The following is a 17,641-nucleotide window of genomic DNA, read 5'->3' on the forward strand; positions in this document are numbered from 1 at the left end:
GTGGTATGGAATGCTGTATGCGTGGGAAGTGAACAATAGACTACTCTCTAAAGAGCCCAGTTCTTTAAAAGCAAACCAGAAGAAAAGAGCATCTTCAACCGTGAGCAGCCTCTGACTCTGGAGCACACCTTAGAAGATGCTGTGCCCTTTCTCTTTGCTACCTACAAGCCAACCATAAAGGCAAGTGAACAATAAAGCTTTCATTCAAAAATAGCTAATCAATACCCAAAGCTCTCACAGCCCCTGCAGAAATGCAAACGAATTGTTATATCTTCCAATTAAACTCTTCCAAGATATAATATGACTGACGCAATTGTATATCATGTATCACTCCCAGGTGCTCACCTTAGGGCTCAATTACATAAACCCAGCAATTTCCTATATGGCTTCAAGTCCATTAAAATATCATCATTCTATTGAATTTTAAATTGTGAAAATTTCTATCCTCAACATTTGTTTTCCCTCCATCTCTGTCTGTCAATAAATAAATAAATAACAATAAGTTTTAGGAAAGAAAAATCTTTCAAATAGAACAACATGAGGCATGAAAGGCCAGGTTGTTTCCTCACATATGGAACTGCTGGTTGTTTCTAACGTCCTGTTGTGTTTTCCTCTTCAATATTCATTTGGGATCAGCGGCAGTGTTCAAAAACAACTGTGTCCAAAATGGGAAAAGGAGGGGCAACCAGGGAAACAGAAAGCAGCCTTTCGTAATGGCTCAGCAGCCAGTCATCGCCAGGCTGTCTTTTGTTTAGGTTCTGTCAGATATACCACAGGCGCCCTATTACTTTGTAATCAGAGGATTTTTACTTGTTATTTACTATTTGGCTTGAAAACCCTGAAAAGTTTATAAGGGTTTATTAGCCTGCTGTGGAACATGCATTCTGTTTATCCTGCAGTAAATTTAATCTCTTGAAGTGTGCCACCACTGAACAAGGAAGACAGAACAATGCCTGAGCACTACTCGGGGTGGAGTCCCAGCAGCTGCACACCCACCTTTTCAAATCCTTTTACTCTCAATTGCTGTTGTGGGTTTTCCAGAGGAAGGCTCAAGTAGAAGCAGTTACTAGGAAACAGGAACCCTGTGAAATGGACCTGGCGTGAGGCCTCAGCCCTACAGTAGGCCTAAAACTGTGCACACTGTTGACAACAGAACCAACACCCACTACACGCCAATTTTCTTTTTCTTTCTTTCTGTCTTTTTGTTTTTTCCTTAACAGATGCTACTGAGTATTTATAAAAATTTGACTCCAGCTTGTTTTTCAAAGCAGGGAAAAAGCAAATATTGGAGGAAGCTCACCTTCTCCACACTGCTCATCGCCTGGAAATAGATGTTGTATCCTTTGCGTGGAGCCAAAGGAGGGTTCCAAAAGCCTTGGTAGGTCCTATTGTCACCCACAGTGAATGGGGCAGGCTCAGGTAGGTTTCCCGGGGGGAGCTCTGCAGCAAAGTAATAGGGTGCACCTCCGCTCATGGCATTTTGGTATGTGACGGGAACCTGGTAGCATTCCATGGCTCCAGCTTCTCTCTTGGTTCGGTGTGGGTGCAGCTCTTCCACAACAATCTGATAAGCACTTTTGGGAAAAAAAAAAAAAAAAAAACCACACATATACACACACATTTAGAGATTTGAGACGCTAACTTTTTTTTTTTAAAGGAACAAGGGGTTTAAGGGATTGAATGTTGACACACCACATTTAAAAGTATTTAAAGTCAGTCTTAACCTGCTACAGTCTTGTTTTCAGCTAAATAAAATAGAATTTTCACATACATGCTGCTCTCTCTAACATCACTGTAGTTACAAGGAAACTGAAAAAGTAAGAACAATCACCTTAGGACTTTCAACATTTTTAAATGTTGAGGAAGAAGCCACCTTAATAAGGATTCTGACATTAACCAGAGACACATCATAGATTCAGTTCTTTGTCTGATATTTTTAAATGTTTAAAGTTAACATTTTCCCTGGAAATGATATTATGGAAAGTCCAGCTCCAAGGTCTAACAGAGTGACTGCCTCAGGGCGGTGCTAGAAGCACCCATTTGTGGTTGTCACAGCCTTAGAGACAGAATGTACTGACAGGCTTCTCCACCTCTTGACCTTGCCACGGCATCTACATTGGCTCAGAGCTATGTAGATCTAAAATACAAGTGACATGCGGCAATACGGGCACAGATGGACAGAAATCTGTCCTCACAACCAAAATAGACCGCCTCCTTCTTCTGGAGTTGTTAATAATAAAATGTTACAAATTGTAGAAACAGATGGCATTTGGCCTATTAAAACTCTAACCTAAACCTTCTGATATCTAAGTTTTAAAACTTTTCTGTAATTACAATTACTTTATAGAGGAGAGAAAAAAAAAGAAAAACAAGAAAAAGGCAAATATAAAGTAAAGATCTCCAATAATATTTTTTTTAACAACTCCTGGAACGGGTATGTTAATAATATTCTTTCTCAGTAGAAAATTCTTTAGGTCAAAATTTTTTCAGATAACATATTACCAGGAAGGTTGATACTATTATTATAATGTATTTTATATATTATGAATATTTTTAAAAATGTTTTAAAATTTCTAAAAATTCTGGAAAAATATATGTGATATCTTTTGTAAATTGAACATAAATTGTGTGTAGGGCTGCATGTTGATATTCAATGAACCTCCAGGAGGAATAGAATATATTCTTTAAAAGACTTTCATGAAAAAGAAAGAGGTGGGTAAGTAGAGGAGAATGAGGAGGAGAGGGCGAGGGAGAGAGAAAGAGAGATTGAGATTGATAGATATACTGAACATGCATCTATGAAAATTAAAACGGTTTAGACTCTGGTATGAATTTCCAATTTGATATAAACTTTTAAGCCTACAAATAAAAGATCTTCATAGATTAAACAATAGGACATCAAAAGAAAGAATTAAATTATAATTTAATTGATAAATTGAAGATGTTCTTTTCTTCCTAATTATTCAAGCTCCCATTTTCCATTAAAATATTGCAAATAAATTGGTAGGTTGGTATCCATCTCCTTTCCTCTAAAGAGAGAACAGAAGTTGTATTAATTTCAGAAATCGAAATTTGAGCAAGCAAGGCGGAAGTCTATGTTATTTCAAATTATGTGTGCTGCATCATTCCCTATACCTTTGCCAAGTTGGGTTGCTAAGCTTCTAAGAACGCTACTGACAAGATGCATGTTCTCTGAGGCATCCATGGAGCAGGCATTTGTCAATTTTAAGATACACAAAATACATAAGCATAGCCCTGGAGAAAGAAGAGAATGATCATAGCTGACATATGCTATCTTTTATTTTAAATTTATAATTCATATTTGTATATTATACATTTGCATGTCCTGTGTATACATTCTCATATGCATATAAACTCTCTCGTACATGCTCTCCAAACAAATGTAACCTTATATTCTTGCTCTAAAGAATAATAATGATAATTACCTATCCTTGTTAATCATTAATCTAATCCTTAAAAATAGATTTCTCATTAATTATCCCATACCTCTAGAAAAAAACAGAAAATCTAGTGAACATTCAATCTTAACTAATTCTATTACATTGACAGAGATTCTACATTACAAATTAAGGATACTTCATGCAAGACAGCTTGTCTAACCAGATCTATTAGGAGTAAAGTAAATTGCCAGTGTTGGAGAAGAGTGAAGGAAGAAAAGAGGCAAAAGGCTCCTTGGAAAAGAACTTTAAGTATGGTCCTACAGAAAAAAAATCTACACCTTGGGTTGAACGTTCAGATTTGGCCCTAGTCCCAATTAAATGAAAGATAAATTATTTCAATATTATACATAATACACTAAATACAAGTGACATGCTTGTTTCATAAAGAATAAGAAGATGATTTCCACATATATACAAATATAAATTACAGTGCCATGCACTTTAATCTTATATATCTTTTCTCTACCAGTATTATTCATTTATTCTTTGAATGGTCATTGCAGAAATGAAGTATTATATTTTTGTTACTATTGAAACTGAGGCAAAGAGAAATTGAGCTCCCATTAAAACTTACACCAGGAGCCTCACTTTGTTCTTTCTCTATTTTATACTATAGTGTTAGCAACTGAATATTTGTGTCCCCCCTCAAATTCATGTTAAAACCTGAATTCTCAATGTGATACTATTTGAAGATGGGGCCTATGGAAAATAATTAAGTTTAGATGAGGGGCCCTCACCAAGAACCAAATTTGAGAGAACCTGGATCTTAGACTTCCCAGGGTCCAGAGCTGTGAGAAATATTTCTTGTTTAAGCCACCTAGTATTTTGTAATAGCAGCCTGAGCAGACTAAGACACATACATACAAAAAGACTTCTGAGAATTGGCTTCCAAGCATACTTTCTAAAACATTTTTTTGTGCAATGAGTGACATTAGATGGAAAGCTACTTGGAGATAAAACCTGATCACCACACTCTAAACTTCGCCCACTCACCACCCATACCTGGAGAAATGTCTTCATGAAATAACATTCACCTCAGTTTCTAAATGTTTTTTAACCTCAAATATGCTTAAATCCAAAAGCTGAAACAATAGCACTTACATTTTCACATATTATACTTGCTTTAATGTCCATTATCCTATTTGAAACCACACTTAAATATGTTATTCAAGCTTGAATATGTGGTTTCAAATAGGATAATGGGCATTTAAGTAAATGTTTGTGAAATGAATACACCGCTTTTGCCTTTCCTCTTGATATTTTTGCTTAGGACATATCTAAGATATTCTTTTTCTTTCTCCATCAAAGTATATTTTTCAACTGAAAAATCCTGAACATTATTTGAACAGTAAGAATTTTCCCAATTATCTTTCTTCCTGTGACACTGTATCCATTCATTCATTTTTATTCAACAATTATATACTTAACAGCTATTATGCAGGCTCTAAGGATAGAAAGGTTAAAAAAAACCCCAGCTTTCATGGACCTTGTATTTACTTTTCTTTATTGAAATTTCTAGTGTTCTACTATTGTTAGAATGCTTTCTGCCTCTCTCAAGTTTGATACAGTTTAAAACAACAACAAAACTAAAATATATACTTTCTTTCAAACTTTGTCCACTTAGGAACCTGTGACTGTCCACTGTAAGCATTTAAAGTGACTCAGACAGCTACCCAGGAGATCTTCAGAGTCATTTCTCATATTCTCTTTTGCTTTTACACCCAAACCAAACTGAAATTATACTACTAGTAATAAGCATCACCCAGAAATACCCCTTTCAGTTTATAATCTTGATACACACCTGTCTGCTGTATTGCTATCCTTCCTTTCAGGACCTCCTCTGCATGCTACATTTTCAGGATGCTGAAAATATGAAAACTATTTTTCCTTGTACTTGGGTATTGTTCAAAATCCTCTAGTGGCATTTTACTATCCTTAGCTGGGCTTGGTCTTTAGTCAGTGTCTTTCCGGATGCCTCACTTTGTGCATCTATTTCTGCCTTTTTTCATGTGCACTGAAGAGGCATTTGTAGAACTCATACACAGATGAACTGTAATCATGGTGAATCTTTAAGAAACATTTACATTTAGTGAAAAGCAACTATAAAAATAACAAAAGTCATAAGATAATCCATGTTTAAAAGAAACTACCTTTCCTTCATTGTTCAATCTGAGAAGTTGTTCCCTAACCACATTTCCACTTTTTAAATGTTTCTGTCCTTGTTATTGTCTTATTTATCAATACAAATTAATTAAAGGATAGAAATAAGAAATGAGAAATTACATTATAAGTGAGTTGACTAATTACATGAAATGGGCTTGTGCTTCCTTCATTCTTCTGGTTGTCTAATTACCTAATGATACTACACTCTAGCTAAATCTAAATATTACGTGAGCTCAGTACTTTTTTTTTTTCTTTTGTCGTTGTGTTGTTTATTGTCAGTTTCCCATTCTAACTTGCAAATTCCATAGGGAGGCATTTTTGTTTGTCCTGTTCCCTGATGTATTCCAACCACCAGCAACACTGTTTTCTCCATCCCTATTTCCATATTGAAATATGAATCTAGCTACGAGTATTACTTGCTTAACCTTTATGTGTGATTAGTCTTCTTTTTGCTCACAGCAACAACAGCAAAGATCTTCCCAACTGTCTCTTCCATTCAGATAGTTAATAGCTTTGATGACAGTGGGTTGCCTATACCAAAGTTAGAACCTGCTGTTTGAGTCTAAGGACCTTGGAGCCAGCAATCTATTATTTTTGTGCATACCAGAGTTGCCACTGAAACAACTTTTCTATGATCTTAAGTGCTTGATTACTAATAAACTTAATTCCAAATTAATTTGAAAAAATCCTCAATTCCTTTTGCAGTCTTGTCAAATTATTTTGGAAACAAGGTCAATATAAGTAAATGTATAAACTTGCTGTTGAATTACAATTTCTTTTTCTACTTACTTTGCATTTTTTTTGCTAAGGGAAATCTTTTCCTTAAAAGCAGTATCAAGATCCTTTTATTTCAAAGAACTGTAGCATTGTGCAGATCTCATGTTTTCCTCATTTACCATTCTTTTTTTGTTTTTTCCTATCACATGGGACATTTCTCTGTGCCCATCCTGTTCACTGAAAGTGCTGAATAACTATTTTCCAACAACACTGCACTGTGCCACCATGTACCCCAAGTGCATTTTCTGTTGTTGTTTTTTTTTTCTTTTCTTTTTTTCTTTTTTTTAATGGATTGGAGGTTTCAGTGGGACAGGAGAATCACAAGGAATCAGGTGTTCAGAGGAATGTATTGAGTAGGGGTGAGGAACTAGGATGTTGAAAAGTAAAAAAAGGAGAGAAGGAGAGGAAGAAAGAGGAAGAAAAAGAGGGAGAGAGAACAGGAAAATTGCTTCATTCTAAAAATGGGTATTAATGGCCGATCAATATTTTGTGTATTTAAAATGGAGAACTCTATAAATATTTATTGAGTTTACTTGTTCTGGATCTGAGTTGAAGTCCTGGATATCCTTATTAATTTTCTGTCTCGTTGAGTCTAAATCTCGTTATGGATCTTATGTATCTGGGTATTAAGATCTCTTATTGTTGCATTGATCCTTTTACCACTGTATCTTTGTTGCTTTGAAATCTATTTTATCAAATGTGAGAATTGTAACTCCTGCTTTTTGTTTATTTATTTATTTTTGCTCTCCATTTGGTTGGTAAATTTTTCTCCAACACTTTGTTTTGAGTCTTTGTGTATCTTTGGATATACTATTAGGTTTTGGCCGTATCTTTTGATTGGGGGATTTAGTCGATTTAAATGTAGGGTTACTGCCATTTGATGTTAACTGGCTATTTTATCCATTTGTTGATGTAAATTCTTCTTTATGTTGATGCTCTTTACTTTTTGGTGTATTTACTGGTTGTTCCTTTCTATGTATAATGCTTCTTTCAGAAGTTCTTGTAAAGCAGGCCTGGTGGTAATAAAATCTCTGAGTACTTGCTTGTTCATAAAAGATTTTATTTTTCCTTCAATTGTGAAGCTTAGTTTGGCAGGATATGAGATTCTAGGCTGAAAGTTCTGTTCTTTAAGTATGTTAAATATTGGTCCCCACTCTCTTCTGGCTTGTAGGGTTTCTGCTGAGAGATCTGCTGTAAGTCTAATAGGCTTCCCTTTATGGGTAACCTGGCCTTTCTCTCTGGCTGCCCTTAGTATTTTCTCCTTTGTTTCAATCCTGGTGAATATAACGATTATGTACCTTGGGGTTGCTCTTCTTGAGGAATATCTTTGTGGTGTTCTCTGTATTACCTGGGGTTGAATAGTGTCCTGCTTTGCTAGATTGGGAAAATTTTCCTGGATAATATCCTGAAAAGTATTTTCCAGCTTGGATTCATTCTCTCCATCACATTCAGGTACACCAATCAAGTGTAGATTGGGTCTTTTCACATAGTCCCATATTTCTTGGAGACTTTGCTCATTCCTTTTCATCCTTTTTTCTGTATTCTTGTCTTGTCATTTTATTTCATTAAGTTGGTCTTCGACCTCTGATATCCTTTCTTCTGCTTGATCCATTCTGCTATTTAAACTTGTGCATATTTCACTAAGTTCTCGTGTTGTATTTTTCAACTCCGTTAGTTCATTTATATTCCTCTCTATATTGTCTATTCTTTTCAGCATTTCGTCAAACCTTTTTTCAAAGTTCTTAGTTTCTTTACATTGGGTTAGAACAAGTTCTTTTAATTCCCAGAAGTTTCTTATCATCCACCTTCTGAAGTCTACTTCAGATAATGGAACACAGTCCTTTTCCATCAGGGCTTGTTCTGTTGCTGATGAGGAACTGTAATACCCTGTAGAGGGAGAGGGGTTCTTATTTTGGGTATGCTTGGCCTTCTTAGGCTGGTTTTTTCCCTTTATTATAAATTTATCCATCTGTCGTCTTTACAATTACTGCCTTTCTAATTAGGTTTCTGAGTCGACGTCCAATTTATTGATTCCCAGTGCTGGGATTCAAGCAACCCACTGCGCCAGCCAAAATAGCAGCGATAAGACTGATGGTGCTCTTTTGCCCGGGAATCTCTGGTCTGGCTTCCTTCTTGAGTCCGCAACAAGCGGCTCTGCCTTCCTGGAGCTCCAAACACCGGTCAGTAATGGAACCAGTCTCGTTTACTCTGCATGAAGAGCTGCCACGCCAAGGCGCCGGCAAAACTGCTGCACCAGGAACAAGAGTTGCACTGGTGACCCGTGGGGCTCCTCCACTAGAAATCTGCTGGTCCGTGAGCAACAAAAATTCGTCTGAAAGCATGGCATCCTCTTGTTCTCTGAGCTTTCACTGGGAGCTACAATCCTGAGCTGTTAATGATCAGCCATCTTGGATCTCTCTCTACCATTCATTTTTATGCAAATGCAAATTAGTCTCGAGCTCAGTACTTTAGTAATTAAAAAAATCCCAAAGTAATCTTAATGTTTTTAATCACTCTATCCATATTTTATATGTTCCCCATTCCTTTTAATAAACTTCAAAAATATTTCTGTAATTAGGTTAAATCAAAATATTGGTATCATGAATCTTCATTCAGTATACAAAATGTGACTTTTTTATTTTTAAAAAAATTAAAATGACATAGTTCACATTATTTGGATGTTTTTAGACTTATGATGGGGTTATGCTCCAATAAACCCATTAAAGTTAAAAATATTGTAAAGTGAAATTCATATAATACACAACCTACTGAACATTATAGCTTAGCCTAGCCTACCATAAATGTGCCCAGAACACTTAATTTAGCTTATAGTCAGCAAAATCAGCTAATACAAAACCTATTTTATAATAAAGTATTTAATATCTCATATATTATGTATAGCTACCACAGGATAATATCAATATTTAAAATTTGAAGTACATTCAAATTTCAATGGTTTTGAACTATCATTTTAAAAACATCATAGTTGAACCACCAAAAGTTGAGGATCATTTGTAATCTAATTTGATTACAAACATTGGTATATAGTCACTTTTTTGTTTTTAGAGAGACCAAATAATGACTTCTCATCATATAAATTCCCCTTAGTTGTAAGACTGTAAAAAAATGCATAAAGGGATCTTGCCATTAACTTAAAAAGAAACTATGTGATGCATAAGGTAGATAGTATTCTTAATTTAATGCTTAAAAAGGTTGGGGCTGAACCCAAAATTACCTATAATAGCCTGCCATAGATTTTTAAAAATCCATTACTAAGTAAATACTCTGTCAACATGATTATAGTTTTAGTTTGCACAACCTCTTGGCAACAGCAAAATAACAAGTTATACAGTGGTACATAAACAACCTTAAATATAATCTAAAATGTCTTGATAAGGTTTTAGGAGAAATTCTCTAGCTCCAATATTTTACTATTTATCTTATAAACAATCTTCCCAATGTCCCAAAGTCATAGCTGCTTGTACTGCCAATATTTTAGTGCTCCAGGGGGTAAAGATTTAATTATCATCCCTGGTTATCTTTCCAATCCCTGTTCTTTACCTTAACACTCCTGAAACACATAAGCCAATTCTCTCATGACTAACCTCTCTGTAACAGAAACTAATAGTTACCAAATGAATACGGCTCAAATCCTGGAATTAACTGTAATAATTCCTATCTTTAACCAGGTTCTATCTCCCTGTAATTTTTCTTAATAATGCCTTTTAATATACTATTTCTCTCTATCCTCATTTCTTCCATTCCTTCATAAGTCAAAGTTTTTACACTGGGGTTGATAAATGATCACGTTCCTTAGCTGACATCTCCATTCTTGTTTTATCTTCTGATATTAATTTTCCATTTGAAGTTGGTATGATCATAGTTACCCAAATATACTAAACATACAGTCAAGCATTTCTTCCTTTCTTGTCTAGGTTTTCTACTTCTGCCATGAAGCCTTTTTGAACTATCTCATTCTTCAGCACTCTGTCTTCTAAAGACAATGGAGTAATTTTTGAGGTGAAGATGATTGAAGGATGACACAGTGGTAGAGTCATAATCACATGGACACATGTTTAATATAGTTCTTCACCCACTGACAACAATTATAATGTCAAAGATCCACTGATCATAACCATAGTGGTATCCTGAAAAACTCTGGGGTTGAAAACCAAAGGCCCAGCATTGCTCTCTTATAATATGTATTGCTTAAATGATCCATCACTATATGACCATCGCACATTACAGGTACCAACATGGTACATTATAAATATTATTTGATATTATACTGTTATAAATAGTTTTTCAAGTATATGTCTTTCTTTAGCAGGTTATAAGTTTACTACAGAATATGGCTATTATATTTTTAGCTCCAGTTCATTTGTTCACCAAATATTTATTGAGTATCTGTTACATGTCATGCATTATTTTAAGTACTGAGGTTAAAATAATGAAAATAGTAGTGAAAGTATCTGCTCTCATGAAGTTTACATTCTAGTAAATGTAAATACAAATAAAATAAATTCAGAAAACCAACACACATCAAGAAGGGGTAAATGCTCTAAAGAAAGTTAAAGCAGGCAGAGGGAAATAGGGAATGATGAGAATGCAGAGAGCTATTTTATATGGGTTGGTCGAGAAATCCCTACGATAAAGTAGTTATTGGGCAGAAATCTGAAGAAAGAGAAGATTTACACTACGTAGGTACATGTATTATCTTCTCCTGCACAACATATTACTCTACAATTCTGTGGCTCAGAGCAAGAAACATTTATTATCTCGCAGCTTCAGTGGGTCAGGAATTCCAGAGTAGCTAGGCTAAGATGGCTCTGGCTCAGGGCTTCTCATGAGGTCTCAATCAAGCTGTGGGCTGGCACTATGGTAATCTAGAGGCCAGAAAGAAGATTTAACAGGAAGGGCATACCTCCTCCTATTTTCTGTTAGAGAAATCTACCAATTCTACCTACTATGATTCTAGAGAATAAAAATAAAATTAAAGTAACATCTATTTGATCTAACTTGGACCATATGACCTTTATGCCCATAAAATAGGGCAAAAATATTATTTTCATCTCTGGTTAAATTTCAAGACAGTTTTATTTGGAATTCGAGTATGCTCTAGGTCAGGATAGTAGTTAAAAAAATCAGAACTATTTAGTATCTTTAAACTTATGTGATAAAATAGACTATTCTGCAGGTGGATAAGGATAGCAGCCCCAAATTTTAAAGCTGTAAATATGTAACCAAGTGACCCAAGGAACACATACAACCCTAACATACATTTGCCTGTTAAGCTATCAGTGTACTTAGAACATCAATTTCTTTTCCTAATTTAACTGTGGAGGTCATGGTGGTTTTGACTTTATTTCATGACTATATTTTAATTATCAAACTAAATATTTGGTGTTTAATGTTTTGAAATGCAAATTAGATGTTTTCCATGAAACAAAGTAACCCTAGAATGGGTAGCTTCCTGCAGCTCAAAATGGGTAGAGTTTCTATTTGGAAAATGCTGAAATAAAATACATATTCATTTATTAACTTTACAATAAACAGCCTCAGTATAGAGGAACTATTTTGTGTGTTTACAATATGCTGCTGTTATTCTCATTCTTTCAAAACACAGCTACATTGTGTCAATCTTCTAATAAATGGGACATTCTATGCATTATAACTTGTAATTATATTTCCTCAGGTTAGAATTTCAATTCATTTATAAAGAAATCTTTTACAAAAAAAGAAAAGAAAAGGAATTATGTATTCTAGGGAATTGATTCTAAATGTAGAAAATATTCATTTTGAGTCACAGTAATGATTGTCAAGTGATGACAGTTGTACCGATAGATCTCAAAAAGTTGGTAAGGAGTTTCAAAGTTCTACTTAAGTCAGGCAACAATATTCAGTTTTTAGAATGATTATAAAATCAAAAATTAATTTTGTCAAAGAACCACACTTGCCAGCACTGTATCGCACATGTTCTACATTAGCATAGGGAAGCAGTAATGGGTAACAGAAGGACAACATGATTGGTGAAACTTAGCACTGCATTATGCAGAATGGGATTTTTCACTGTGGTCATTACTTCTTATGTAAACACCATGATCTCTTAGAGATTAAAACTTGGTAAAAATGTTGGTGAGATAGGCAAAAGATACAAAATAACTCCTCTTTTCATAGATACAGCATTACTTTTTTTGATTTGTGGTAGCAATACTAAAAATATTTGCTATTATTTAATAACCTCAAAAAACAAAAACTTGAATTTTGAGATGTCGTTTTACTCTGCTACCACTTCAAAAATAAAAGCTACCATCTTCTTCCTAAAGTTTCCACTCAAACTCTCTTCCCACTAAGCTTTACACATCCTACTGATCTAAAACCTTATGTAGGAGGCACAGCCTTGCCTGAATTTCCATTGCTACTTTCATAATATGGCCCTAAGCACTTCTCACACAGACCACTTCAGCCTTCTGGATTATCCCAAGTCCATTCTCTGTGTTTCTATCACAGTGATCTTTCTAAAAATGTTAAACTGCTCATGGTAATTTCTGCTCACAGTCCTTCTGTGCCCACTTTAGTTTTGGGGCTGGCACTAAACTACCTCTCCCTTTGCTCCCTGTTCATCATTCCAATTTCAGCTGCTGTCAATTCTCCCACAGACCCTTCACTCTCAAGAACCTAAGCTATTTGCAACTTGTAAATGCATCATTGTATGTCACATAGCCCATCATTTGCATTGCAATTGTTTGAAAGGCCCCCTGTCCCTTCTCTTCTGAGTAACCTGCCCTGTCTAGTGAAAGTAATCCTTGGCCATGGTCATTTCTACTTCTCCTCACAAATTCAGCTTTAGCACATTTTCTAGCTGCTATCATTGCATTTATCATACAACACTGTTACCAGTCATTAATTTAGGACTCTACCACTCACATGAGTATACAGCTTAGCTCCTGACACGTACAGAATGTTATTGAATCAAAAAATTATAGAAACCATTGGCAATTTTAGCTTTCCTAATAGAACTAAACATGTGAACTCTGTATAACAAGATTTCCTAGTTGCTATGACAGAGACTGTAGAACTAGAGTTTGTTCGATACAAGGAAGACCAGGTAGAAAGAATACTTATTTCCATTGGAGGTGGGATGAACAGCTGGTGAAATGCAAAATGGCAGAGGCTAGTAATGGTATAATTAGGGAAGGACAGAACCCAGAATTTAGAGTCTATGACAGTCGGTAAGATAACTTCTGGATGCTCTCATAAGATAGTTGGATAATATGTAGTCCTGGTTTATGTGAGAAAGTGAAGGGGTTGTTGGGGGAAGGGTCACAGAGTAGAATAGCATCAAGCATTAGCAGAGAAGCGATTTTGGTAGACTGACATGAACAAAGAAAAAATTGAGTGGGAAGTAAAATCTCTTAAGTACATTTGAAGTGAGTGATGGGAATCCAATCAAGATTTGAGATACCAGACCATAAATTCAATACTAGGAAAATTGATTACATCAAATTGAATCCTCATTTTCAAAAAATTAGGGCACTGAATCAGATAAGCCTCACAATAAGGCTACAGTTGCTGGTAGGAGACTGATGGCAGGAATGTAGTCAGAAGAAAGAAAGACAGTACTACCTGACTGAAGGATCCAGATTACCTGACTAGACCAGTTTAGTCCCACCACCTGGCACCCACCTGTAGGTGATCTGGGCAAGTCATTACAAAAAACTTAAGATTAACTCAGTGGGATAAGCATATCAGTTATAAAACATATATATATATTTTCCTGATGGTAACATTAAATTCCAAAAAGTCTGTTATTTGTTTATATTATTATTGGATTATTTCTTCTTGTAATATTCCAGGATTTAAATTTATTTTTCTGAGCATGAATCTCCAACAATGTATAATTTGAAGTTCTCAGCTGCTGGCTCAATTCTAGAAAAGGTCAAAAATCTTGCCAACAAATACAAAGAGGGGTGTTTCTAATTGATCACTAGAAATTATGTAATAAATAAAGGTAATAAAATAAAAGACTTTAAATTTTAAAATGTGTATTAATAACATACTGAGTTAACAAAATTCCCAAACACCAGTTACAAGGCTGCAGGCACCTCTGACAGTCTATGACAAACCTGGGCAAAGATTCTGTGTTTTGCTGTGGTCACTTCATGTTTGATTTACAATACCTTGCACAGTGCCTGGCATAATAAATAATCAATGAATGTTTATGGAAAAAATTGATTAAATGAATAAAGAGTTAATGTAAGTTATGTTATATAGTATAACATAATTATGGAAAATTAATAAAATTATGCTGTGTTTGCAACTTATGCAAAATAAAGCTGAATTCACCCAAAAATCTAACTCTTAAAAGATAAATGCAAATAGCTGGTAGTTCCTTTAAGCACCAATAACAGAACTGAAGGCCTAAAAGGTAAATTTTATCACAGATAGGAACATGTGAATGACCCTGATTACTTGTCAATAGAAAAAGATGTTGAGTGCAGGCATTTTCCTTTTCTACTTTGGATCAGCAATCAGATTCACTCACAGATCATTGATTCATGAATAGCACTATATACTTACTTTGAATTTTCAAGTAGCCAGTGTTTCATAAGTGTTTATATTATAAGTACACCCTCAGCCATCTCTTTTTCTCTGGTACAGTGTTCTTATAATTTTTAGCCAGATAAGACCCAAGAGTTTCCTTTATGACTTGCATTCTTTAATCAATACATTTTTTTAAATTAAGAAAAAAAATTTCTTCATTTCCAGTGATATAGGATTATTTTTGGTTACTTGAATGGCTAATATGTGTTTATGAAGTCAAATGTATTCCTTTTACACAAAGAACAAACATTGGTTTTATTTTTAAGTGACTATGTAAACAACTTGATATAACCCAATTATGAAGTGCCTACATGAATTTCTGCGCCTTCATTTATTTCTCATTAAAAGTTTGATAACAAAATGTCCACAAAATGATTGTTTCAAATGGAAACCTGTTTAAGTTTTGGATATTCATCTAATTACAAATGTGCAGAAGTTAAATTGGTTGAAACAATCAGACTCAGTTCCTAAAAACAACATAGCTCACAATTTTTTGAAAGATGGGGATGTTAGATAATATGAAAGATTTTGCTATTGAAAAGATAAACAAAATGGCAAACTGAACTTTCATATTTACCATGGAATACTTGATAAGGAAAAATTCGGAAATTAAATGGTCCCACAAGGTTCATGTGTTATAACTATTCTGCTTTTATTTCCACAAAGCTTCCGATTTTTCAATCATTCATACGAAATTATTTATAACTGATTTATTGCATTGAATAGGAGTTATTTTCTCATCCTATTTCTGACAAATATCTTCAAAGCTCTTATAACACAGATACCAAGAAAGAAAGTGAAATGAAATGGTAATACGGGGGGGAAAGGGCAAGGCTTTTAAGTCAAACAGCACAGAGAGGTGAATGGTTTAGTGTTTGAATATCTCAAAAATGTCCTTAGAATTTTGCTTTTAACTACATGTCTATCTGCAGGCTTTGTCGAGATGAAAAACTAACAAACCAAAGCAAACCAAACCAAACTAAACTAAACACAAATAAAACTTTCCTGACAGAAATTCTCCAATGAATGTCTCTTAGAAATGAACCACTTTATTAGCTGCTAAGCAACCTTGAGAAAACACTTTTCCTTCTGGCTCCTTTTTCTTTAACTCTTACAGTAAAAGAAAAATTACTCCCTGCCCCACCTACCCACAGTTTCTTATATCTCAATTTTAGTTACCTGTGTTTCGATTACCTACAGTTAATCACCTACAGTTAACTGGTCCAAAAATAGGTAAGTGCAGTACAATAAGATTTTTGAGAGATCACAATCATGTAACTTTTATTACAGTATACAGTTGTTCTATTTTATTATTAGTTATTGATGGTTGTGAGTCTCTTACTGTGCCTAATTTAAATTAAACTTTATCATAGATTTGCATATATAGAAATAAAAACATAGTACAGTCTGTATAGGGTTTGATATTTTCTCTGGTTTTAGGCATACTTGTGCGTCTTGAGAAGTATATCCCTGTGGATAAAGCAGAACTATTGTAGTTTTCTTCTCTTACCTGATAGGAGCACCTTTGGCTTGTGCTGGTCTCAACAATACAGTTATTGTGGTAGCAGTTTCATTGAGAGAGGCATCAACTCCTTCATAGTCAGGTAAAGTGGGAGCTGATGAGTGATTAAAGAGACAAAAAAAGTTCAATTAATTTACAGTTATATATCATAGGTCAAAATGAATAGATGATCTTTAGTTAGGAAAAAAAACAATTCACCAAATTATCTACAAAGTTCTTTGTTTTATAGCGTAACATCTGTCAATGAATTTTAACTCTGGAAACCTAAAACATCAAAAGCTAGAAAACCAAGATTTGTTGTGGAAATTTAAATAATAATCTGGCAATTTATGACACATATTCCAAATATTTTGTGAAGATGCTTACCTTTTAGTTTCCTGAGACCTTCAAGTGAATAATGATGGTAGGGAAGGAAGGTAGTAACTGAGAAGACTGGGCAGTAGTGATTATGGAGTCACATATGGAGATCAGGAGCTAAGAACAGCAGGGATTGGGGTCAAGCGCTACCTGATGAGATAGTGCCATTTAAGATCTTACGGTGTTGAAAGACCCAGTATTCTTATCCTAATGTTTTTCACAACTGTAGTCACAAGAGAAACATATCAAGAAGTGTGGTGAATAAGAAGGGAAATCTTGGATTTTGTTCATCAGGGACATTAGTTGCCAGATTCTTGAAAAGAATGAACGTATAAATTTTTAAAATATTTGATAATGCTTAACTGGGGACTGGGATCTTGAGTGGGAGAAAGAGTTACCTCAAATGGCTTTGGATGACTCCCATGTAGAAAGGTGTGTAAGCAGTATATACTCAATGACATGTGTGCATTATCTCTATCCATTCATCGAACATTTACTGAATATCTACTATGTGCCAAGTTTTATGAGAAATGCTATGACTATAAAAACAAAGCATGGTCCCTGATATTTATAGAATTAAAGGTAGGAATTTACACTTTATGAAAAGTGAGAGTCTTAGAAACAAAAAATTATAGCCAAATGTTAGTAGCCAAAAGCTGAAGACCATTTGCCAAAACAGTGGTTCCCAAACTTGTAAGATGAGAAGCACAGGAGGGCTTCCTAACACACAGATTACAGCCCCTCTCCCCTAGAGTTT

At 34.7% G+C, this 17,641-nt stretch overlaps 1 protein-coding gene across 17 annotated transcripts in view; it reads right to left on the reverse strand.

Moving 5' to 3' along the window:
• Positions 1-17,641, reverse strand: part of PTPRK (protein tyrosine phosphatase receptor type K) — a 574,046-nt gene that overhangs the window by 104,723 nt on the left and 451,682 nt on the right. For all 17 annotated transcript variants that reach the window (XM_035296658.3, XM_008995016.5, XM_078370080.1 and 14 more), the window contains exons 11-12: positions 16,516-16,621; positions 1,301-1,574 (exon numbers count right to left, since the gene is read on the reverse strand). In XM_035296658.3, coding sequence (XP_035152549.2) covers positions 1,301-1,574; positions 16,516-16,621 — 380 coding nt within the window. The remainder of the gene's footprint in view (positions 1-1,300; positions 1,575-16,515; positions 16,622-17,641) is intronic.

This window comes from Callithrix jacchus, chromosome 4, assembly GCF_049354715.1.
Source record: "Callithrix jacchus isolate 240 chromosome 4, calJac240_pri, whole genome shotgun sequence".
NCBI classification, from domain to species: Eukaryota; Metazoa; Chordata; class Mammalia; order Primates; family Cebidae; genus Callithrix; species Callithrix jacchus.